The sequence below is a fragment of the Notamacropus eugenii genome, chromosome 4 (assembly GCF_028372415.1).
Source record: "Notamacropus eugenii isolate mMacEug1 chromosome 4, mMacEug1.pri_v2, whole genome shotgun sequence".
In the NCBI taxonomy this organism is placed as follows: Eukaryota; Metazoa; Chordata; class Mammalia; order Diprotodontia; family Macropodidae; genus Notamacropus; species Notamacropus eugenii.
The window spans coordinates 153134546-153159090 of NC_092875.1; the positions used below are offsets into that span (position 1 = coordinate 153134546).

At 39.1% G+C, this 24545-nt stretch overlaps 1 protein-coding gene across 16 annotated transcripts in view; it reads left to right on the top strand.

The window, feature by feature from the left end:
• STK3 (serine/threonine kinase 3) overlaps positions 1-24545 on the top strand; it is a 548351-nt gene that overhangs the window by 21802 nt on the left and 502004 nt on the right. For 2 of the 16 annotated variants that reach the window (XM_072603414.1, XM_072603420.1), the window contains exon 1: positions 5773-5990. The exons of 10 other annotated variants lie outside the window; for them this stretch is intronic. In XM_072603414.1, the coding sequence (XP_072459515.1) occupies positions 5965-5990 (26 nt within the window). In that variant the 5' untranslated portion in view covers positions 5773-5964. Of the gene's footprint in view, positions 1-3413; positions 5397-5772; positions 5991-13985; positions 14099-24545 lie in introns of those variants that run through there. 4 more of the 16 variants (XM_072603410.1, XM_072603413.1, XM_072603424.1 and 1 more) reach the window with 4 other exon arrangements.

Sequence of the window (24545 nt, forward strand, 5' to 3'; positions counted from 1 at the left end):
TAAATGTTTAACAGCTGACTCTCTAGGGAAAAATATAAGTTTGACATGAGTTCAATCTGTATTATTCACATTTCTTCATCACTTTCTTAAATTCAGACAATTAACAAAGTAATAAATCAAACCTTGATTTATAGCATCTGATGACTTCTAAAGTATAAATGCTCTTGCTGAAAATATGACATTCAGTTCTCCTGAGCCAGTCTGAGCATAGAAAACGAACTGGTCATCTACTATTTCTTTGGCAGTAGCCATTTATAATACGTGATTATATAGTTGGCTAGCTGTTCCACAATTTCTCCTTGAATTCTTTCAGAACTCTTGGATGGTTGCCATTGAATCTCAGTGATTTATTAACATTTAGTTTGTCAAGAAGTTCTAAAACATCCTATGTCCTTATTATAATTTGATATAATATCTGTGACCCATCTTTTTCAAAAGAAAACTTAGAAAAATCTCTATAATTTTCTTAAGCAAAGGATAAAAAAAGGAATTCATTAATAGTTACATTCATATAGTATAAATACTAACAATCTCATTGAAAACTGAATTCATGTCTCTATATTAATTTTGTTTTCTGAGTTTACTGAGAGGCATGATATTTTTTTGCCACTTTCCATTTTACTTTGTAAGATGTTTGTGTGCCAACATAAGATATTATATGTCCACATAAATTGTCTAGACTCAAACTGAAGATAGCATGGATAGAAATTGTCTGAGATATGACTTGTGTCTGTATAGAAGAGATCCATGGGTAATGCTTGCACCACCAATAACATACTAGCTGGTAAACAGACAGCCCCCAAGAATACTTTTAGGTTGAGCATTTTTTCCAGTTTCTGACTAATCAGACTAGAATTATATTTTTCTGTTTCCTTTAAATCTCTCTGATTTTGGGATATGACTTTTAAGAGATTCAAAATAAAAATGTTTCTCTGGCTGTTTTTAAGGAGGAAGGTAGTTTTAAGTTTATACTACCCACCTGGCCCCTTCCTACCAAAGGTTGGTTACACAACATATCATCACAAATGGTGAATAGTAAATCCTATTTACTCAAGCAAACAGAAATTGGAGATATTATAGATTAGACTATGTCAGAAAATACATGTGAGGTTGAGCTATTTTAGATAGGAATGAGATAAGATCTTAGTTTAACCAGGAGAGAAGCCCAATCTTAGTGAAAGCAAGCTCAGAATCAGGGATATGAGGAACCACCTTTCTCTACCCATCTGCAGTTTCCAAAGTCTTTCCATGTGTTTTTCTCAAAGAGCATCTGGAACTATGCATGTCTCTTCCCCAAACAGCTATGTACCAATTCTACCCCTTATGTAGCCACGAAGCACTTAGCATTTTCCTTGTCCATAGGGAGCTGCATCTGCTTCCATATTTAGCACCCAACACAGAACTGCCACTCTTTCACCTTCCACCTCCACCCCCCCCCCCCCACCTACTTGGGCGACAGCCAGGGTTACAATTTTAATATGTAATTTGGATTTGTCATCTTAATACTCTCTTTGAGTTTTCATCACAAGGATCATGAGATTAAAGGATAAGAATTTCAACTATTGTATGATAAACAAGAGAAAAGATTCTAGGTAAAATAATTAAATGTAAACCACTATGTGAAGACAGAAAGAAAAAAAGGGAATCTGCTTTTAAAAGTCACATTTTACAAAGAAAACACCATATTTTCTCTGTTATGCAGTGTGTTTGATCATAGCTTGCCATCTGCCAATAGCTCTGCTTGGAAACAGTAGAGAGAGCAAAGATTAACTAACACCTGTTGCAAAAAATGAAAAACAAATATAAAAATAAACTTAAATGTTAGCTACTTTATTCAAGAAACACAGTAGCAACTGTGTAAGTATTTGTTTTTTCTCCTTACAGTCAAACAACAGCATTTCTGACAGTGGCAAATAAACCACTCATTTTTGTTACCTAAGGAAATAGGTCCCAAATTACAAGATTCCTACATATTTGTGTGTGTCTATTTTAAGCTATGGTTGAGATGGGAATGCTAGTCAGCTGATTGTCAGCATAACTGAAGTACAAGTTTAACCTTAACCCCAAATGGAACAATTGGAAGCAGATTATCTTTTTACTGCTTACATGCACAAATGAAACTGAGTGAATCCTATCTCAGTCTCATACTTTCCTTTAGGTTTCATCTATGCATGAATGTTGCTGTTTCTTACTTGCAGGCTGAATGCTATATTTACATGTTCTCCATGGTAGAACTACTCTTAGTCTAGTTTTTTCACAGCCAAAGGAAAGTAGAGAGTTGAGGCACTAAAAAAGTAATTTAGGCATAAGCACAGACAGAAAACAAACAAAATCCCTCTGCTTTTGTTTTAACTGAGGTATGGCCCTTTGTTTATTCCCAAATACAATTCCAAGGCTTCCAAGAATCTTGTCAAGGACATTCCAAGAATGTCCGTGTCAAGGTTCATATCCAGAAAGAAGGCCATTTGCAAATGGAGTTGTCCAAATGCTGATTCAGGGTTTCAAAAATGAAGTGAATAAGAAACATAAAACCACAGTCTTTCATTCAACACTGAGTTCAAAAGGTCATTTTGATTTGAGTAAAAAAAATTCTCTCTCTCTCTCTTCAATTCAGTAAGCTTTTTGTCTAAGTTAGCTTCAATTTAAAAAATGAGGTGTCAGGACCAAAGAATTCATCTCTTAGTGGCTGCAGGTAATGATACTGGTGATGATGATCTTTGTATTCAGGCTTATTGGACATCATTTTCCTTCTGTACATGCTCCACAGTCTACACTTTAACCAAACTGGAATCCTTGTGATTTCTCATTACATAAGACTCTGTCTCCCACTTTTGTGCCTTGGCTATCCTCCATTGCTGGAATACACTCCCACTTTTCTCCACTTCTTAGAATCCTTAGTGAAAGCCTCTCTTGATTCCCCAGTTGTTAGTGCTGGTCCCCTGGAAATTACTACTTGTTCCTTGAACCAGTAGATTTTCAAAGAAAGGAGTTCAAAGTTTAATGGTCTAAGGGGGAAACATGGTTGTGAAGGGAAGCCCTATACCATTCATGTGAAGGTTATGGTAAGGCAGATAGCTATTCTGAATAGTTATATGAAAGTATTCTAAACCCAGAAGAAAATGGTTTTGGATTTCTTCTAATACTTAAAAACCTAAGTGGATTGGACAAGATGCTGCTACCTCTAGAAATCTTTTATTCTGTTCAATGCTTAGACCTGCTGTTCATTGCTTTAGATCTAAAAATTCTCTAGAATATTCTATGAATTTTGTGCCATTTTTGAAATATTAGATTAGGAAACAAGATGTTTTCTAAAAATTAAGCTGTTCATATAGAACCCAAGCTTAATTTTCAAATTTCATGTTCTCCAGCCCCATCTTCATATAACTTAAAATAAATAATGACATTTACAAAAGGCTTTAAAGTTTGCTGAATATTTACTAAATATTATCTCATTTGATCCACACAATGAAACAATCCTGTAATATTATTCCCATTTTACCAATGAGAAAACTGAGATCAACAGAGATTAAGTGACTTTCCTAGGGTGATGTAGCTGTTAAGGACCTGGGGATGGATTTGAACCTGGGTCTTCCTGACCCCAGGTCTAACATTTTAATCTACTGTCATTCCCCCCTCTCCCCTGCCACTTCTGCAAACAACATAGGTTATAACATAAGAAAAATAATCATAGGTTGCACAAGGGGAAAGTTTAAAACCACTAAGCTTAAGGAAAAAGTCATAGCAAGGAAATAAATTATGTATTGCTGATGCTTATTAAATGAGTTCCTAATTAATAAAGAAGAGCAAAATTAGAAATGAAGAAGAAGAAATCTACTGCATATGGATTTGGGCTAATTATCTTTTGGCTTAACCTTTTTAATTCATAATTCCTTCATATTCAGTCCTATCCCAAACCTATATAAATATATCTACTTCATATCCAACACAAACCAAGAAACTTAGTTCCATGAGAGGCACTGCGATATTGTGGATACAAAACAGAGGAAGACTTGGGTTTGTCACACAGCTTTCATCTATGGGCAAGGGCATGGATATAATTGTTCTATGCTCTAGGATGCTAATACTAGAAACTACAGAGAAGGAGTAGAGATCTGCTTTGAAATTCCCTATAACATTGAAATCATAGGTGCATTCTCCCATTGTAATACAAATCAAGAAACTTGGTTACATTTCCCCAGGTAACTGTAACCTGGTAATACGATTAACAGCTCTATATTGAGAGTTTGATGTGAAACATTGTATACGTAGAATCGCAAGCATATACAAGGGATGGGAAAGGTCAGATGACTGAAGCAGGACCCACACACTGGAGATTCCTTATTTTAGTGCTAGGCATTGACATTCTTTCCCAACAGTAAATTAATGATTCTCTAAAAAGTAAGAGTTAATGCTTGCTTGATTGTTGTCATAGAGACACAGGACCCAGGGCTGGAAGGGATCTTGGAGATCAACTAGTTTAAACTGCCTTATTTTACACACAGACTAACTGAAGTCTTGAGAGTTTAAGTGATTTGCCCAAGGTCAGGCAGATAGTAAATGGCCAAACCAGTTGACCCCCAGTCAGGTGTTCTTTCTCCTACACCGGTCTCTATTGGAAAGTACAAGTCAGTAAAAATAAGAATTTGCAGCTACTCTTTAAATGCACGAAAAGAGGTCTATCAAATGTAATACCAGTCTATGAAAATATAACTCAAAGTTAATCACAGGAAAGCATCTCAAAGACAGTAGGAAGGCATGGCTTGAATTCACACCTGGTGTTCACAGACCCACTGGCTGGAGAACACAGGGTGTCCCCAAAGGTCCTCCTTGCGTAAGACTGCACCAAGGCTCTCTCTTTTCCCGTATCCTAGCCTGAGCACTAGGAAGGATCTCTGAGCTGCCTGGTCCAACTCCTCTCCTTTTACAGATGAGGAGACGCAGCCCTAGGAGGCTCAGGGCTGAACCCACTGAAATGGAAGCGAGAGTAGGGCCGGCTCCATCCTCTGTATTGCACGTGTAGCCCCCAGATCCCGGCACCTGGCTCACAGAAGGTGATTAATAAGTACGTGACGACTGGTTGGCCAAGGCACACAGAGAGCCCTCCAGCCGTGACCCTTCCACCGCTCTGCCCACGAAGGGGCCTCTCTGGCTCCACGGCCGAAGCCCTTTGCAATGACTCCAAAGCGGCGCGTAGCGCGGCACGCGGCACGTGGTAGACACTTCATAAGTGCCAGCAGATTGACTGCGCGTCTGTCATCTCGTTCGATCTTCACAGCCCCGCAGGACACGTGCCATAACCGAGGCTGAGTTCTTATAAGTGACTTTCTCAGGGTCACAATGAAGGAGCTGGACTTGCTCGGGGTCATCACACAGCTGGTCAGCGTCTCGGGCAATAGGTGACCTCGGCTCTTCTTGACTCTCGGTCCCGCGCTCCATGCCCGCGCCACTGAGCCCTCCCGCCGGCCTGGGGGAAGTCCGCAGGGGTGGGGGTGGGGCGGCTCGGATCCCGGGCGGGGAGGGGGGGGCAGGGGGGCGCGCGGCGGGGGAAGGGCGCGCGCTCGGGGGGTGGGGAGGGGAAGCGCGTGGCCCGGCACGTGCTGCTCCCTCCGGGTTTCCGGCGGAGCGAGGCGGCCTCGGGCTGCTCCACACTAGGGAGCTCCGTTTTTCCTAGTCCTCGTCCTCCCAACACCGCGCGAGATCGGCTCCAAGGGACAGCCGGGCTGGGCTGGGCGGCGGCGGCGCTCGGCGGCGTCCCGGGCCCAGGGAGGGGGCGGGCCTGGGGGCGGGCCTGGGGGGCGGGGCAGGACGCGGGAGCCGCCTGCGGGGCAGGAGGAGGTGGAGGATCCGCCGCGGAGTGACGGCAAAGTTGGTCCGAGTTTCTCGGAGTTTCCCCGCAGAGGTTCCCCGTTGCCCGGGACGGTCGGTGGCCCGTCCTCCCCCCCTCCCTCCCCTGCGCCCCGGGCAATGGAGCAACCGACGGCGCCCAAGAGGTGAGGAGCCGCGCGCGCCCCCGCCGCCGGGCCCGGGCGAGGAGGCGCGGGCTGGGGCCGGCGCGGGGGAGGGCCGGGGGCTGCTAGGCCCGGCCGGTGGAGCCCGGCCTGAGCTGGGTCCATTCCGGTGTGTGTGGGCGTGTGGGTGTGGGTGTGGGCGTGTGTGGGTGCCGGGCCGACTGGGGACCTGGAGAGAGAGTGTGTGTGTGTGTGTGTGTGTGTGTGTGTGAGTGAGAGAGAGTGTGACTCAGTTTCCCGTCGGAAAGCCGAACCACCTCCCCATAAGTACCACCTCCCTTCTCCCCCCTTTCTCAAGCATGGCATGGGTGCGCATGGACTCCCCAAAACAGGGTCTCGGCGGCAGCAGCAGCAGCAAAAAGTTATGGAGGGCTGATGACACTGGCTGGTGGAAAAGTCTTTGGCAACTTCACCCCGTCGTTAGGAAGACCAGGCTTAAGCTGACTTGTTCGTGCCCAGTTTAAGGAATTGAATATTAATAGAGCCAGACCTCCGAAAACCCTCCTGTGCAAATGCTTCCTTGACAGGTGTTCTTGAGGAACTCATGGGTACTTCTGGCTCCTAGACAGACAGTCCAAAATTAGAATCAAGAGTTTTTTCTTTTTTAATCTCTCTCTCTTTCTAGGTTTTGAGTTTTCCTCTGAGCATGTCAAGCCAGTTGCCTTACTACTGCCTTTTATTTATGGTCAGCTCTTGGAATATACTGTGGTATTTGTATTGCAAATATAGCAATGTGTATTGTAAGTGGTTTTGAATGGGTATGTGATTAAAGCAGATCCACTGGTTATAAGCATCAGTTTCAGAAGAGGATGAAGAAACTTGCTAGTTGTTAAATAAAACTTGTAACCAAGATTTTAATTTTGGAAAAAATATTATAAAATAAAGATTCTAATCTTCTTCACCAAAAGAGGCATTTCAGAGATCAAAGAGTTCATGTTTTTAGATACTTAGAGATCTTTGAGATAAAAGGTGTTATATTCAAGAGCCTGGGCTAATTAAAGAAGGTTGACATTTTAGGAGCTGTTATGACTTGTATACATTAGACATGTGAGCCTTGAGGCCTGGAAACCATCTGTTCAGGTAAAAAAAAAAGTCCCTAAAAGGTACTTAATATCAGTTCACTTGAAACAGAAGCCATTAGCTACATTTCCTTCTAGCTTTTTGAATAGTGCAAGCTGACTGTATGCAGTGGGGAATCAAATTTAATGTTAACTGGAGAAAGCTGACGTTATATTTTTTTCATTTGGAATAAAGAATAAAGTAGCATTGCTGAAATAATCTGATGAGCTCATCCTGGAAACCTGAACAGAAGGAGAGCTTTTCTATTTCTTTTTTCCCTTTGTTAAATAAAGGCTATCACCCCAGATAAGATTAGGATATGTTATCAGAAGTATACAGATGTTAACAGGTGAAAAAAAAGATGAATCCCCCGTCCAATGGGTTTTTAGGCTAAATTACAGAAAGAGCCCTGGGAGAAAACAGTTTATACTGGGGAAATGGGGGAGGGGAGAGGGTGTCAAAGAGGTAATTTTTATGATGGTTTATACTTTTCATAGTTGTCTTTGCATTTGTCTAGCAGTCTCAGTTTTTATTTATCTTAAGAGTCAAATTGGTCTGGAAGGACTTCTTGAGGGAAAAGATAATGATAATAAATATTGCACATTTTCCCCATCTTGGTATACCTTAAGAACAACATTTGGTTGTTATATGGGTCTTTTGAGGAAAGAAAGATAAATGATACATCTTCCATTTGACATATGAGGAAACTGAGGCAAGAGAGACTATAATTTACCCAGGATTATGCAGCTAATTAGTGGTAGAGGTGAGACTAGAACTCAAATTTTTAAACCTTTAATTCAAAATTTCTGTTCTTGCCAATACTGACTGAATGTGGTGGAGGAAATTCTTGATTATCTATGGGTTGGGCTGTATGGCTGGCCTTTTAGGTCCCTTTCCAACTCTTGGATTCCATGATGGCAGGTGTATAGGGGCAGGCTGTAACTAAAAAAGGAACAAATGTACATTCTTTCACATAAATCAGAATAGGAAGAAACAAATGTTTAGAATGAAGAGCAAGTAAGGAATGATGGAAGGCAGAGAAATGACTAGATTAAGAATGTAGTTAATTTGAAGTTGATTTTGGAAGAACAAAATAACTTTTATGAGTGCTTTGAAGGTGAGTGGTAGGAAGGCAACCAAAAATAGTTTGCAAAAGTAATATTGACAAGAACTATCAGTGAATGTGAAGGAATGAAAAGTACTGTGGAAAAAAGTATTGGTCCTGGGTTTAAGTGATGATTGGCTATTAAATCAGGAGATAATTCAGTCTGTTCCACTGATAACAGAGCTCATCCTCCTTGAGTCAAAATCTTCATCACCTGGGGTCCAACATTTTGGGGGTAAGCTTCATCAAATTTAACTAATTTGTCTAAAATAGGCCCACATTTCTGAAAACTTTCCAGCTTGGTAAAACCTGCCAAAGTTTACCCTGTGCTAGCATAACCTTTGAGAATCCAGTGTCACCTGAATAAGACTTTAGTTTTTGTTGATATTGTTTTTGAACAATGGTGATTTTTTTTGTAGTTAGGTAAGGAATGTTTTGAAGAGAAGCATTGTGGACAAAGATGAACTGTTTGTGCTGAATTTGACATGATGAATGTGAGATTTCAGGTGAAGATGTATAGAATTATGTTGAAAGTGGTGAAGTGCTGGAGCTGGAAAGGGACTTTAAAGGTCATTTAAGCTGACCTCATTTTACAGATGAGGAAACTGAGGTCCATAATTGATAGCTAAACATAGATAGTATTTGAAATCCTGGGATAACTATTAAACAGTTATAAAGTAAGCAGGGCAGTAGGATTACGAACAGAAAGCCCTAAACTGTGTTGGCAAAGGAGCGTGAAAATACTGGATTTTAGTAGGTAGATTTTGTTGGGTTTTATTTTTCAGTGTTCAATTAGGATATTTTTGTTGCATGTGGCATTATTGTCTACTTCTTTGAAATTCTTGTCTCTTTTGGATTTATTTTAGTTTGTGACATTGTAGTTTCCTGGTTCTCCTACCTTAGTATTGCTTTTGCAGCTCCTTTGATTTTTCTTCTTCCAGATTCCTAATTGTCTGTCCTGGACTTTCTTTTTTATCCCTCTTGGGGCATTACTTTAGCACTCATTCCCTCATACACAGTCAGTGATTTGCTAATGATTTCCAAATCTACAACTCTAATTCCTTTCTCTTAGTCTGGTATTTCCTGGATATGTGTACTTTGGCCAGATCATCACCAAGTGCTGTCAGTTCTTCAAAGATCTGCTAAGCACAAGATGGTGGTGATTGTTGTTGTTGTTGTTTTTTGCGATGAATTGGAATTGGTTTATTTCTTTTCATCCAGGCCCTCTTTAGTCCAGTCCCAGTTACCATTTCAAGATTACTTCAGTAATTTCCCTGTCAAATGTACCCAACTTAGAGTTGGAAAACAGGTTCCAGCCCTGGTTTTAGCTCTTGTCAGCAGTGTGGCCTCAGTTTGGCAAATCACTTCTACTCTCTTGACCACAGTTTCCTCATCTGTAAAACTGTAGGGGTTAGATTAGATGTTCTCTAAATGTCTTTCTCATTCTAACATTCTGTTATCCTGTACACTACCTCCTCTAATGCAGAAAAATTAAAAATATTTATTAAGTTCCTACTACTTGTAAGGCATTCTTTTAGGCACTGGGCATACAAAGACAAAGGTGAAACAGTTCCTACCTTTAAGGAACTTAGATTTTATTGGGGGCTTACAATATATGCAAAAATAAGTGAAGTGAAATGAGGAGGGAGAGAGTTCTAGCAGGAGATATCAGGAGATATCAGGAGAGGCTTCACAGAGGAAGTAGCACCCGAGCTGAGTCCTCTGATTCAGCTTCCTCACAGTACCAGATTATTTCCCCCCAAAACTAGTTTTTGTCAGCATGAATTCCATCTCTGGCTCTACTCTGACATAACTGTGTAACTTTTAAAAATTGATTTTTTCCTCTGTTCTCCAGTTTGCAAAATGAAGTAGTTGGAATAGATAGTTTTTTGAGTTCTCTTCCAGCTCTAGCATTCTCAGATTTGGAACCTACTACTGTAGACCACAAACACTCTGTCACTTAGTGGTCTTTCAGAATTTTTTCCCCACAGTCTTTGTGAATGAAAAATTTATCACTGTTTTGCCAGCTGGCAGTGAGCCTCATTGAATTGAACAGGGTTGTTTCTCAGACAGCAAAATCTACCTGTACATCAATCACACAGTCTGTCCTTGAAGCTCAGTAAGACTTGCCAGAGCTAATATAGGCTTTGAAAACTCAAATTCACTTCTGTGGTATTCAAATAAGAGGCAGACCGACCAGCAGGCTTTTGCACTAGTTAGGCATGATGTGATGAGGGCTGCACCATATTGGGGGCAGTATTAGAGGAGAGAAGGGGGTATATATGAGAGATAATTGCAAAAGTGAAACCAGCAGGCCTTGGCAGCAGGCTAAATAGGGGGTGGTAGAGAGAGATAGTGAGGAATTCAGGATGACTTCATGGTCGTGAGGCTAAGGACTGGGAGGATGGTGTTGCCCTAAACAACAGTAATGAAGTTTGGAAGAGGTGAAGGTTTAGGGGAAAAGATGATGAGTTCAGTTTTGGACATGTTGCATTTAAAATGTCTACTGAACATCCATTTTGAGATGTGAAGTGGAGAAAAGCAACTGGAGATATGAGATTGGAAATTAGTGGAGAGGTTGGATAGGATAGAGATGAGATATAGAGATGATTATTAAATTCTTGGGACCTGAGGTCATCAAGTGAAATAGTATAGAGGTAGAAAAGTGCCTAGAATAGAACCTTGAAGGACACCTATGGTTAGAGGGAACAATCTGGTTGAAGATCCAGCAATGGTGACTGAGAAGTGGTCACATAGGTCAGAGGAGAACCAGGAGAGAGTGGTGCCCTGAAAACCTAGAAAGAAGGGAGAATCAGGGAAGAGGTGGTGATCAGCATGATCAAAGACTGCAGTGACATCAGAGAGAATGAGGATCAACAAAAGACGGTTGAATTTGGCGTTCAGTTCCGAAAGGAACTCATTTATCTCTTTTTCAAGAAGTGGTTGAGATTGTTAAATGGTAAATTCAAGGGCCTACTGTAGTTGAAAGTTGTAAGTATCTGTTAAGTAATTTTCCTATTACTCATTTTAGATACTTTTTATGAACTATTGGCAAAGGTTAAATTATTAAATCAGTTATTTATAAACTGGACACAGTGGGGAAACAAACAAAAAAGCTGGCTAGAGTTATGAAGATTTGTATTTCCTAGTTTCTCTACCATTTGTTTGGTATGAAATTTCAATATCATGGTACTTTCACTTTAGGTCACCAGATTTTATATTTTCTTGTGCATGGAGTATTAAGAATCAGCAAACTTGGCCTTTCTGTTTTCTGGTTCCTTTTCAGCCCTTATATTTGAATTTCAGCAAGTCACTTAAAACTTTATTAGCCTCACTGTATTTTTTCTTGTGTCCCCTGTATCCACATATCACCTTAAATACTTGTATTTTACAGTCAGATTTAATACATAAAAGTAATTATGGGAATGCTAAAAGAACCAGTATTGCTACTGTTAACCTAGTATTTGTAGTGGGCCTGCATTGCTTCCTAGAAGGGGGCAGAACAAATTTCTTCATTGATAGTGTAGAGTTTATAAGTCAAAACATAAGTGCAGGTTATTTTGTAGGTCACTGGGCAAATTTGCCCATTTGCCTTCCAGATCAGTCTGTTGTTGGAGAAGCGGGGAAGCGGAAGCTGCTATGGGATTAGCTTCATCTTTTGCTGCCTCCCTGCCTGGTCTGTTCCATTGAAAATGAAAATTGACACTAGCTTGATAGGAACTCCCTTATTAATTTTTCTCTCTTTATAAGATCCATTATTTCTTCTTTTTATTTTGAACTACCCCTTGTATAGTTCATCTTTCATTGAAGGGCTGAAGGTAGAATCAACAAAATCACATCTTTGGGAAGAAAGATGTTGAATCTTAAGTGTAGTAGTACAGAGGGTTTACTTCCCCTTAGAGTCAGTATAATGCCATGAAGACTGCATCCATTTTTGTGTGTTATGTGTGCCTATAATAATAATAATAATACAAATAGAAGGGTCACTATATCCATACTATATATATTCAAGTATGTGTTATGTTCAACCTTTCCAAGCTGTATCAAGGGAGAGAGCAGTTTATCTTGTCAGACCACTTTGCAGGAATGAAAGTTACAGAGAGTACTTAACAATAATAATTTTACTCATTAGGGTACATACATCAAAGAGGGAAGGCTTCAGGTAAACTCTAAGTCTACATGATACCAGATATGTGAAGGAAGATGAAAGATTGAATGTTTTTGGCTATTGAAATGTTTGTAGTTACACAGAAACAGCTTACTCTCCTTAGGCAACATTCCTTTTCAGTTCAACACACAGTTATTAAAGTTAGAGAAATCTGTAGCTACCATTTTTTGTGGATTTGTGAATCTCAGGCTGGGGTTATTGTTATGTTCAAAATATAATTCCATTCTCTACCCTAATATTTAATTTTTCTGTGTGTGTGTATGTGTGTGTGTGTGTGTGTGTGTGTGTGTGTGTGTGGAGTTGCTTCTGGGGATGATAGGGTTGGTATTTCAGCTTCCTATCTACCTATGTCATTTTATCTTCAATGCCATTGCTGACTTCTTCCTGCCCACTTGGACCAGCACCCTGAACATTGGATCTGAGTCTTGGACCTTCATCTCTTGGTCATCCTGAATTCATGTCCCCGAAGTCCTTGGGGAAGTCAGTCCACTCACCTTTGGAGAACTTGCCCTTGGATTCCACCATGATCATACTTCAGCTTCACGTTGAATCTAACTATCCACTCAGGTCACCAAACCATGCCAACTTTCTTGTAAATCCCCCTGCTTCCATTTTCCCAGAACAAAATTCCTTTCCCTAGTCTCTTCTCCCCTTTGGGTCTAGTTTTCCCCTATTAGAATTCAAATTCCTTGAAGGTAGGCACTTTCTCTTTTTATATCCCTAGAGATTAGCATTGTTCTTGGCACTTGGTAAGGGATCTCTTTACTTCCTACTTAATCTGTAAGTGGTTTAATATACATTTGTTTGCATATTGTCTCCACCTTTAGATTGTAAACTCCTTGAGGGTAGGAATTATCTTTGGCCTTTTTCTGTATCCTGAGTACTTAGTACAGTACCTGACACATAGTAGGAACTTAATAAATGATTATTGATTGACTGAAATTCATTCACATTTTTTTGGGGGGTAATTTGGCCATATTGTTTTTGTGCTTGAGAAAATTTAAACTTAATGTAACAAGTACCTGGGCATAAATGTGGTATAGCGTAGTGGGCAGATAATTGGTTCTAGAGTCTAAACACTTCGGTTCAAATCCTGACTCTGCCCCTTACTACTAATTATGAACTTGGGTAAACCATTTACTTTTGCTGGGTCTCACTTTTCTTATTTGCAAAAGAAGGATGTGGACTAGATTAGGGATTCTCAACATGGGATCCATGCACTTAAAAAAATATTTTGATAATTATATTTCAGTGTAATTGGTTTCCTTTATTATCCCATATACTTTATTTTATGAATTTAAAAACATTGTTCTGAGAAGGGAGGGGTCCATCAGAGTGCCAAAGGGGTCTATGGCACAAAAATGGTTAAGAGTCCCTGGACTAGATAAATTTTAAGGTTGCTTCTAGCTCTAAATCTATGCTTTTAAACTAATATTCTTTGAAATGATCTTTATGTTATGAAATTTCTGCATTTGGATTCTTTGGAAGTCATCATCTGAAAAGAAATGAAGAAAGAACAATCAGGAGTTTAGGCAATGGGGTTGGGCGTTTTGATGTCCACAAATTAATTTATATTGTTAATTTGATTACCTACAAAGTCATTTAAAATGGCAAACATTGTTAGAAAGTATTTTACTCTTTCTCCCTTTTCATTTGTCTAGGATGGCTTACTCTCATTGCAAAACTCTACTCGGGAAGCTTAGGTCCTGTGCTGGATTGTAGCTGACAATCTTGTACCTCATTTGGGGGAGGAGTGAGGTAATGAAGGAAGAATGGACACTGTTCTCTGCCTGTTTTCGTAAAGCAAAGGGAAATGAAAGATAATTACTGCTTTACAAAGCTGTGTGTTTTTAAAATGTTTTATTTGTGTTTTTCAAATAAATTTTACTAATTTGTTTATTGAGTTTCTGGTATAGAGGTTTCCAGGTAGTGATTTTTGCATACTCGTCTAATCTTGAGGGAGGTAAAGTGATGGTGTTTTATAGCACTTAAACACAAGATAGATTTGCCTAATGAAGAAGGTGACTCATAGGTGTGCAGAAGCTGAAACTATTTTTCTGGCTTATTTTCTATCATGTATGGCTTCAGGTTGGTAGGGGGGTGATTGGCAGGGGAAAGTGAGGGGAAGATAAATTAGTCTGTACATCTGCAGGAGGATGGTTTCAGAAATTGCCTATGGATTTATGTAGACAGATGTCTTATTATTTTCAGTCTTTATAAATGGAGACATCAATGAAGTCCTTGGGGTTGTGTGACTTCTTTACAGAGAACACAACACAAAGAAAGATAACTACCTCAAAATTTTGAACTTTTTATATTAACCATTTTCCCCCTGCTCTTCTCTCATAGTACATTTCCAGGTTTGAGCCAGCATTTGAGCATGGATGAGTACGAATTAGGTAATAGAAGCCAGTTAAGCATTCACTGGAACAGCTTTTGTTTCCATCCTCTTAGGAACTTTTTCTGGGTGTACCTTGACCCACAAGTGTCCTGCCATTATCTTCTTCCTTCTTTTTAAATTTCTCAGCTGGCCTAGTTTCTGGTTTCCTTAAACTAGAAAGATATAAGAAAGGAAAGAATCTGGGATAGGTAACACACTGCTAGTGACAAAATGTTGAGCTATCAGATTTCAGGGATTTTTTTCTCTCTCAAGTTTACCTCCTGCCTATCTTGTCTTACATACTTAAAAACAACTGATTTGGGAGATCAAGTTCTATTCACTAATGTAATTCTATTTTCTAAAATAAAAAAATAAGAGGTTTCTTTATAGCACTTACTCCAGATAGCCATAGAGTGATGGATTAAATTTATTTTAAATGTACTCATGTATTTTAGATGAAATGTAATGGTTTTCTAAAAATTTCTGTGTTTAAAAAGTGAATGCTGTGAATATCTGGGACCTAAGTATAGGTTGTAGCATCCATTTATTTCCTTTGTAAACTGGTTTAAAAAAAGGGGGCGAAACATAGGAACCATCTCATATTCCGTTTGGTCCATAGGAAGAGAAATTGGGAAAAAATAATGAAAGACTTTAAGTATGAGGGAAGATGAGAAAAATCCCAGTTTCCCTTCTGTGAAGGCATTTTGCCAGGAAATTAAAATCTTAGTGAATTTCTGGGCAAAAGGCCCATCCTTAGGAAAAAGGGTTATGACAGAATGGAAAAGACAAGACTTCCATTATTTCTGAAACAGCCCTTATCTGAGCACTGTGTTTGTTTTCTTAGATGGGTTCTCTGCATATTACTGTACTAATAATTAAATGAATCCGGCAGATTTTGAAGTTAACTCATAATTGCAAATGAAGGATAGGACAGCCAGGTTCTTTCTTTTTTAACCACTTAAGGCTTGACAGGAAGGACAAAGAGAGTAATAAAAGACATGGTTGGAGGAGATTGCTTGATGGATTGGATAGAGACTGTGCTATGGAAAAACTTTTTCATTTTCTTTTACCTTGCACTATTCAGAATAAAAAATTTCCTTTTCCAAGTTTTTTTTTTTTTTTATCACTAAAGTGAATAAAATGAGTCAGGTAATTAATTTTATGCTTTTATTTATTCATTTATTCACCAGTAATCTGTTGGGATAGGTGGTAGGAAGGGCCAGTTTATTGTCACACTTTTATTGACTTGAATTCCCAATTATAAACCCAAGAATTTCATTGGATCAGAGGATTAAGAGATGGAAGGGAATTCATTTTACCAAAAACAATAACAGCAACAACTGAAGCCTACATAAAGAGTGAGAAATATTTCCAAGATTCCTCAGGCCCTAAGAAGCAGAGTTGGGATTGGAATGCAAGGCCTTAGGATTTCAAATTTAGTACTTAACATGCTTATGTTATTGTAAAGCCCAGAACCTTTTCTCTTGTAGGTATGATGGCTACCAACTATCAGAAAGGAAGTCAGCTATATGAGTTAGGTGGACAGGCGAGATTGGTAAGACAAGTATCAAACAAATGAGTATTCTTCTGTCTTCCATCCAAAAAGCATAATAAATGCCTTAAGAGCATGTTACGTACCGGGTTAGGCTTTGGAGATATGATGACAAAAACAGCCTCTTCTCCAAAGTGGCTTACATTCTATTGGGGAAAATGTAGTGTGTGTCTATGTGGATAGCTAATAAGCACATAGAAAATTAAATGTAAACTAAATGCAAGGTAATATTTTTGGGGGGTGTAGAGGCTCTACAGTAAGGGAAGTGGAATATTTCTAAACTTTCTGTAAGAGGTGGTGTTTGCACTGAGCTTTGAAGGAAGCTAGGGGTATAGTAAAAGATGGAGGTGAGGAAGGAGGGCACTTAAGGAAAAGGGGATGGACACGTGCAAAGCTAGTGAAACCCAAGCTAGAATGTGTTCTTTAAGAAATAGAATGCAGGTCACTTTGGCAAGTGGAATAATGTGTGTGTATTATAGCCTGGAAAGGTTGATGAGAGTCAGATTGTGAAGAGCTTTAAGTGCCAAACAAGGGGATTTTTATCTTAAAAAAAAAAAAAAGGGAAGAGGAGGCCCTTGGAGTTCAAGGTCACTGGAGCTTCTTGAACACATGGTCAGACCTATGCTTTAGGAATATTAATGTGGCAGCCATGTGCAGGGTGCATTGGAGAGGGAGAAACTGTAGGAAGATGTATTGGGAAGGAAGGAGGGAAAGAAGGAAACATTTATTGAGTGTCTACTATTCTGCTATGTGCCTGACATTGTGCTTTATACACTTCATCTCATTTGATCCTTAAAACAACCCTGGGAGAGAGGTGCTATTGCAATCTCCATTTTACAGTTGAGAAAACTGAGGCATACAAAGGTTCAGTGACTTGCTCAGAATTATACAGCTAGTTCTGAACTCAGTTCTTTCTGACTATAGGCCTAGAGCTCTATCCACTGTGCTACCCAGCTGCCTCTCAAGGCAAGAGGATGTTTCATCAGTCCGGTTTTTTTTTTTTTTTTGATCTAGGATAGGGCCTTGTGAGTAGAGAGAAAAGGGACATTTGTAAGAGATGTAGAGATAGAATCTATAAGATTTGACAACTGATCAGATATGACAGGGAAAGGGAGGGAGAAGAATGGTAGATGATTCAGAAGTTGTTGACCTAGGTGTTTGGAAGGACTGTCAGGCTCTTAGCAAAAGCAGAGAATTTAGGAAGAGGGGAAGTTTAGGGGGAAAGATACTGATTTTGGATGTTTTAAGTATGAGATTTCCTGTGAAGCATCCTGATGAAAATGTTGAGTAGGTAGTTGGTGATGTAGCATTGTAGTCAGGAGAAGAGACCAGGACTAGTTATTACATAGTTGTCAATTTAGAGTTTTACCTGTGGGAGCTGGTAAGATCATTGAGTTAGTGTAGAGAGAGCAGGAAAGAAGGTTCAGGATAGAGCCTTAAGGTATACCCACACATGGAGTGAGACATGGATGATGTAAGGTTTCACTTGGCACCAGCCTCAACTGACCCTACAACTCTCTTATTTGCACAGTTCTTTTATTTGTCCAGGTTTCAACATAGCTCCATTTCAAGGATCCTTAGATATGCTGAGTGAAGCAGGAGAGGTGAGGAGAGAGAAAAAGATATAGAGACAATATGTTGAAGTCAAGATGAGAGGACCTAAGGGATCCACCACATTGACCTAGTCTTTTTTTTGTAAAGCTTGTGAGGCCTTCTCCTGAAAGTAAGGGTATGGATATGAGTTAAGAAAAAGTCTTAATGTTGAGAAGAAGCCCTGGATCTATAGAAAAAGCTACTGTTGGGCAAAGCTGCCAAAACACGGGCTTGCTCCTCCTGAGGCCACCTGATTATAGTCTATTACTTCTAGATCTGTTAAATCCACCTCTTTTTTTTTTTTAACAGCTAAAACACATCTCCCTGAAACTCCAGTTGGCATCTTGAGCCTATGCCTATTGGGTGAGGGTACGTGTTAGTCTGTTTTAGCCCTCATTGTTAGCGTAGTGTGAAGATTAGGGAGCTACAGGATGCAGATATGGAAGAGGGTACAGTCTAGACTCTAGACCTTGTGTTGCATGTTTCCCTGGTGTAGTTTATGTTGTGGGAAAACTGCCTATTTTAATGGTAATTCATGCAATCAGAATTTCTATCTTAACATTTAAAGGAACCAAGGGTTAGAAAACTTTGATTAAATATTTTGCATAAGATATTCTTCTAGGCTCTAGAGATAGAAAGTTGAATCTCCTTACCATTTATCATTGTTATGGTGTATGGAGATTCGTTGTGGTCTACAGTTGTGACCCATATTACTTCACAGTCCACATGCACTGCATGCAGTAGAACTAGGGATTAAATGATGATAAAGCTTTGTTCCAGATTAAGTTTAATACTCATTTTGTGGATATCAGTTGATCTTCTTTTCCCCAAGGTAGATTTTCCATCTCTAGAGAATGGTGCCTAGCATTGTATTTTGTGTGTCATGTATGGCACCCAGGTAAAGAGATCAAGGCTTTACTCAGACTTCTAATGTCCTGTCAATATTCCTTACGTGTGGTTGACTTTCTTAAGAAATTATAATGTAACTGTCCAGTTGCTGCTACCCTAATTCTAGTTTACCCTAATCAGATTAAGCAATACTTTCTTACTATCTGGAGCTATGAGCTCAGAAAGGTTACCTCTCCCATTCTCGTAGAAATTGTAAGAGTATGTTCCTAAGAATGCATGTTCTGAGTTTTACTGCTATCACTTTTCTATTGCTGGGGTTACAGTCAGTAGAATTCTCATGTTACAGATGGAGAAACTCAAATACGAAGAGATTGTTGGATGTTATTTACCTAAAGATTATATAGTTACTCAGGAACTATCTAGCATTTACCAGTTAAGGGCTACTGAAATCCCTGTAAGAAAAGTAGATTTACTGACATCAGAGGCAGTATGGCTTCATTAAGAGCAGAGTCTTCCAGACAAACTTACTTTTTTTTTTGAGAAAATTAGGGAGATAGAGTTTGCCTAGATTTTAAAAATTAAATCTTATTTTATTTTCAAGTCTGCATTCTCTTCCTCCCACTTTGCCTACTCCCCCGCAAATGAGAACAGAAGAGAAATACAGCTCTCTCTCTCTCTCTCTCTCTCTCTCTCACTCTCTCACTCTCTCTCTGTCTCTCTCCACACACACACACACACACACACACACACACACACACACACACACACACACACACACACACTCTCACAGTCAAGCAAAACACATGTCCACATTGGCCATTAAAATAATGTCTTTTCAGTACGCTCTATCAGGAGGTGTAGGTATCTTGTATCCTCTGAAATTATGATTGAGCATTGAGTTATCAGAGTTTCTAAGCCTCTCAAAATGTTTTTTTTACAATATTAGTTATTGTATATATTATTATCTTGGTTCTGCTTATCCCACTCTATGAGTCTCACTTATGCAAGTCTTCCCATGTTTCTGATACCTTTATTTCCATCATTTCTTATACACAATAGTATTTGATCACACAACAGTATTTGATTTCATATACCATAACTTATTCAGCCATTACCCAATTGATGGCTTTCTCCTCAGTATTCTGCTTAACAGAAATAAAACTGCTATAAATATTTGTGTATGGATCATTTTCCTCTTTATCTTTTTGGGATGTTACAGTATCAATATTGCAGGGTCAAAGGGTATACACAATTTAATAGCTTTTTTTTTTTTTAAGGCAGCCAAATGGTAACAATAAATAGAGCTCTGAACTTGGAATCAGGAAGACCAAAATCAAATCCTGCTTGAAACATTTATTATCTGTGTAACCCTGGGCAAGTCACGGAGCCTTTTTCTGTCTCAGTTTTCTCAGTGGTTTGACAGAGATCATAGTAGCACCTCTCTCCTAGGGTTGTTGTGAGGACCAAATGAAATGTTACTTGCTAACCACTTAGCACAGTGCCTGGCACGTAATAGTCACTTAATATATGATTGTTCCTTTTTCCCTTTTCTTTTTGAACCTAGTTCTAAATTGTTTTCCAGAATGGTTGGACAAGTTCACAGCATCACAGTGTACCTGTTCACAGTGTACCTGTTCTCCCACAGATCTTCTAGTATTTGTTATCTTCTTTATCAGTTTTGTCAATCTTATGAACCTCAGATTTGTTTTAATTTGCCTTCCTCTAATTGTTGTTATTCAGTCATTTTAGTCTTGTCTGATTCTTTGTGACTCCATTTGAGGTTTTCTTGGCAAAGTTATTGGCGTGGTTTCCCATTTCCTTCTCTAGATCATTTTGCAGATGAGGAAACTGAGGCAAACAGGGTTAAGTGAACTGTCCAGGGTCACAAGCTGGTAAGTGTCTGAAGCCAGATTTGAACTCAGGTCTTCCTGACTCCAGACCTGGCACTGTATTCATTGTGCCACTTGTTGATTTGGAATGTTTTTTATACAGTTATTGGTAGCTTGGATTTCTTCCCCTGAAAACTGCCTATTTATATTCTTTGACCATTTATTGATTGGGGAATGTTTGCCAAGATTTTAGCAAAACACTTGGTAAATTGTCATTCTAGTCTTGTGGAAAAGATGGAGAGCTTTGGGAGTAACATAATAACAGGCAGTAACACAGCTACGAAGATTCAGAAGTCCTTGTTTCTGTATAGAGACCTCATGAAGGTTTAATGGTTGGGCTTAGAGTAGGCATTAGTGGCTTGAAGTCAACTTGGAGTGCCACAGGGATCTGTGTTTGATCCTTTTCATTTTAAAAGTTTTGTCAGTAACTTGTATAAATGTGTAGATGTCAGTTTAAAATTTGCAGATGGCACAGAGCTGGGAGGAGCATTTAACTTATTGAGTGACAGAATGAGGATCCAGGATCTTGACAGGTAAACTATAGGGCTGAATATTTGACTAATAAGACTTAATTTTAATAGAAATGTATATAAAATCAAATACTTGGGTTAAAAAATTAGCTTCATAAGAACAAGATGAGGGAGACATGGCTAGGCAGCACTTTGAAAAATACTATGGATTTTCGTTAACCATATGTTCAATATGGAATCAGCAGTTTGATGTGGAAGCCAAGATGGCTAATGTGATCTTTGATTATATTCAAAGAGTTAGAGCTTCCAGGAGTAAGTAGGTGATAGTCCTACTGTACTTTGTTTTGGTCCAACTACATCTGCAAAATTATATCTGGTTCTGGGCACTGCATTTCAGGAAAGACCTTTATAAGCCAGAGAGTATCAGGAGAATGGCATCCAGAATTGGTTCGTGCCATATGGGGATCAGTGGAAGGAATTGGGGATGTTTAGTATGGAGAAGAGAAGACTTGGGGCACAGAGGGCAGATAGGTCACTATATCTGTCTAAAGGTGTGAAGGACTGTTATATGAAGCCAGGATTAGACTTTTGTGTTTTGCCTCAAATGATTAGGAACATTGTGTGAAAGTTGTAAATTGTGCTGCCTTGGAAGGTAGTGCCTCATCTAGGGGGTGTTCTTTGGTTAGTATTCAGGGGTGGGAAATCTGCGGCCTTGAGGCCACATGTGGCCTTCTAGGTGCTTGGGTGCAGCCTTTTGACTGAGTCCAAGCTTTACAGAAGAAATCATGTTATTAAAGGGTTTGTTATGTGAAGATGATTGCTAAGGATGCTTTCAAATCTGAAATTGTGTGATTCTGTGATGCTGATGGTTATATTACCTTAACTCTGTATTCTAATAGTGAGATTGCCTCTGCATAGTGAATATTACTTAGTAAGAATATCCAGCAGCTATTTTTTATTGAGTGACTTTCCTGTTCAGGGCATGAAGGAATGTTGTGTGTATGGGAGAGGGAGAGGGAGAGTTAGTGTGATAGGATGAAAAAAGCATTCAGTGGATCTGGTGACAGAAATTCTGGGTTGGATTTCCAGCTATGCCATTTATTACCTTTGTGTTCATTTGAAGCTCACTTAATTCCTCTGATCCTCAGTGTCTGCATCTGTAAAATGGGAATCAAAATGCAGAATATACATGTACATATAGTACATATGTATGTATGTCTGTACTATATATATAAGCTAATATTAGCAGTTACCATATTACTATGTCACTTTTATACATCTTTACTGTAACAGTATTTGTGTGTGTGTATGTATGTGTGTGTGTGTGTGTGTGTGTGTGTGTGTGTGTGTGTGTAATCCAATTCACTTGTATGCCATGGTATCACCTCCTTGTTGTCATGGTCCTCTTTGAGAATGAAAGACAAAAGAATAACACACATATACTTAGCTTTACAATGGGAATCAAAAGAAAGTATTATTATACTTGTAATAACTCCCTTCTAATTGTGAGGCTTAGAGAAAAAATATATAAATCACCTTGCAAACTTTAATGCCTATAAAATGTCAGTTACTTAGGATACAGATAAGTTGAATTTGTTTTTTAGTACTGTATTAGTATATCTTTCTTTAGAAGTCTATCATTTTGAATGTGATTTGTTAATGTATATAATTGGCCTTGTAGTTTTATTGGTTGAAAAGTTGATGGACTCTTAATGTCCTGTGAGCATATCAAAGAAAATCAATATTCAACAGTTAAGAAATTTATATTGCTAAATGCATTAAACTTTCCATGATGGCACAGCATTTTAAGTTAGATAACTCTTTTCTTTATTATTTATATAATTTGCATATAATTATAAATCATATATAATTTGTAATAATTATTTATAGTGTACTCTGTGATCCAGCCAAAGTGGCCTTCTTTGTTTTTCATACACCGTTCCTCTTCTTTGTGCCTTTTTAACAGCCATCTTCCCTCTCTAGCATTCTCTCCCTGTGCCTCTCCAGTTAAAAAAAATTTTTTGTGGGAGCTGACACATAAGTTCTGATCCTTAAAGGATGCTACTGAATCCATGGCTAGATGCAGAGAGGGAATTTTCTTCAGTCATGGTGAACAGTTTATATAGAGGAGAGGGAGAGGCAGATGAGTTTGTGATCTAGAAGCTCAGGTCTGTTACATCGTTTCTGTCATGGTCACTTGCCTGTGCCCTGAATTTGTGATCTTGTGCTAGAAATGTGACCCACTGTGGTTTTTCAGAATTCCCCATTGCTACTCCAAAACTATTGCAACACACACCCATGTAATTACTAAATAGTAATTGTTTCTGTTTTACCCAGGAACCCTGAGGGTCTTCCCCTCCTAGTTTGGTTTTTTTTTAAATTAAAGGAGCCATGCCTTTAGTAACTATTGAATTGGTGTATCTCACTCAAAGTGAGAATGTGATAAGACTTTAACCTGAAAGGGCCAGGGTCTCAGATTGCATCCTAGGCCATCTCCAGTCTTCCTGATGAATATCAGGCTGCTGGACCCAGATGACTCCAGAGAAGAAAGTGAGGTTGGTGACCTTGCACAGCCCTTCCTCATTCAAATTAAAGTCAGCTGCAAGTCATGTCATCGTCTTGATGTCATGATGTCCTCTTTGAGAAGAAGGACAGACACACAAACCTTCACACTACAGAACCTTTCTTTTCCTTTAAGATGCAACTTAAGCATTATCTTTTGCTTGAAGCATTTCCTGATTCCTCCTCTATCACTGGTGTCTTCCCTGCCAAACTATTTTATATTTAACTACTTTCTTTGTGTTTGTATTTATTAACTTCACATTTGTGCTACATATATGTGTGTATATAGAGATACACACACACACACCCACCCCACCCCCACCCCTCCCTTTTCCCCATCCTTATCTCCCTCATTAGAATGTAAATTCACTTTGTACTTGTATCTTCAGAGGACAGCACAGTGCCTGGTTCTTAGTAGGTGCTTAATAAATCAGTTGTTTGATTAAGATGCCTCTTTTGATCACAGTTTTTGTCTTGCTTGGGGGAATCAAGGGCAAGAGAAGGTGTGAACTTGAGGATGACTTCTTTGCAGAATGATGACTATTTTAATAGTTGCATCTTGGTAGTGGCTACCTACTGTTTCCTTGGAGAAAACTTTAATTTGAAACACCTGCTGCATCCCAGGAACTGTCCCTGATTGTGGGGCTCTCAGCTTCCCTGAGGAGACTCTTTTTTTTGAATCAAGAGCTTGTCTGATCCTAGGGTTGCAAGTTTCTTTGGCAGTACTTTAAGGAACTAACAGGAGTGAGAGGAAAAGATATTTCCTTTGTTTGGGGAGTACTGGGTTTCTTTCCTTGTTTTACCATTGGATGTTGTCCTTTCATCATTGAAAAGTTATAGTTTTTTATGTTGTGTTCCCACACACATTCAATTTTGATTTCTTTCATGTTCTTGATTCACTTGAATCCAT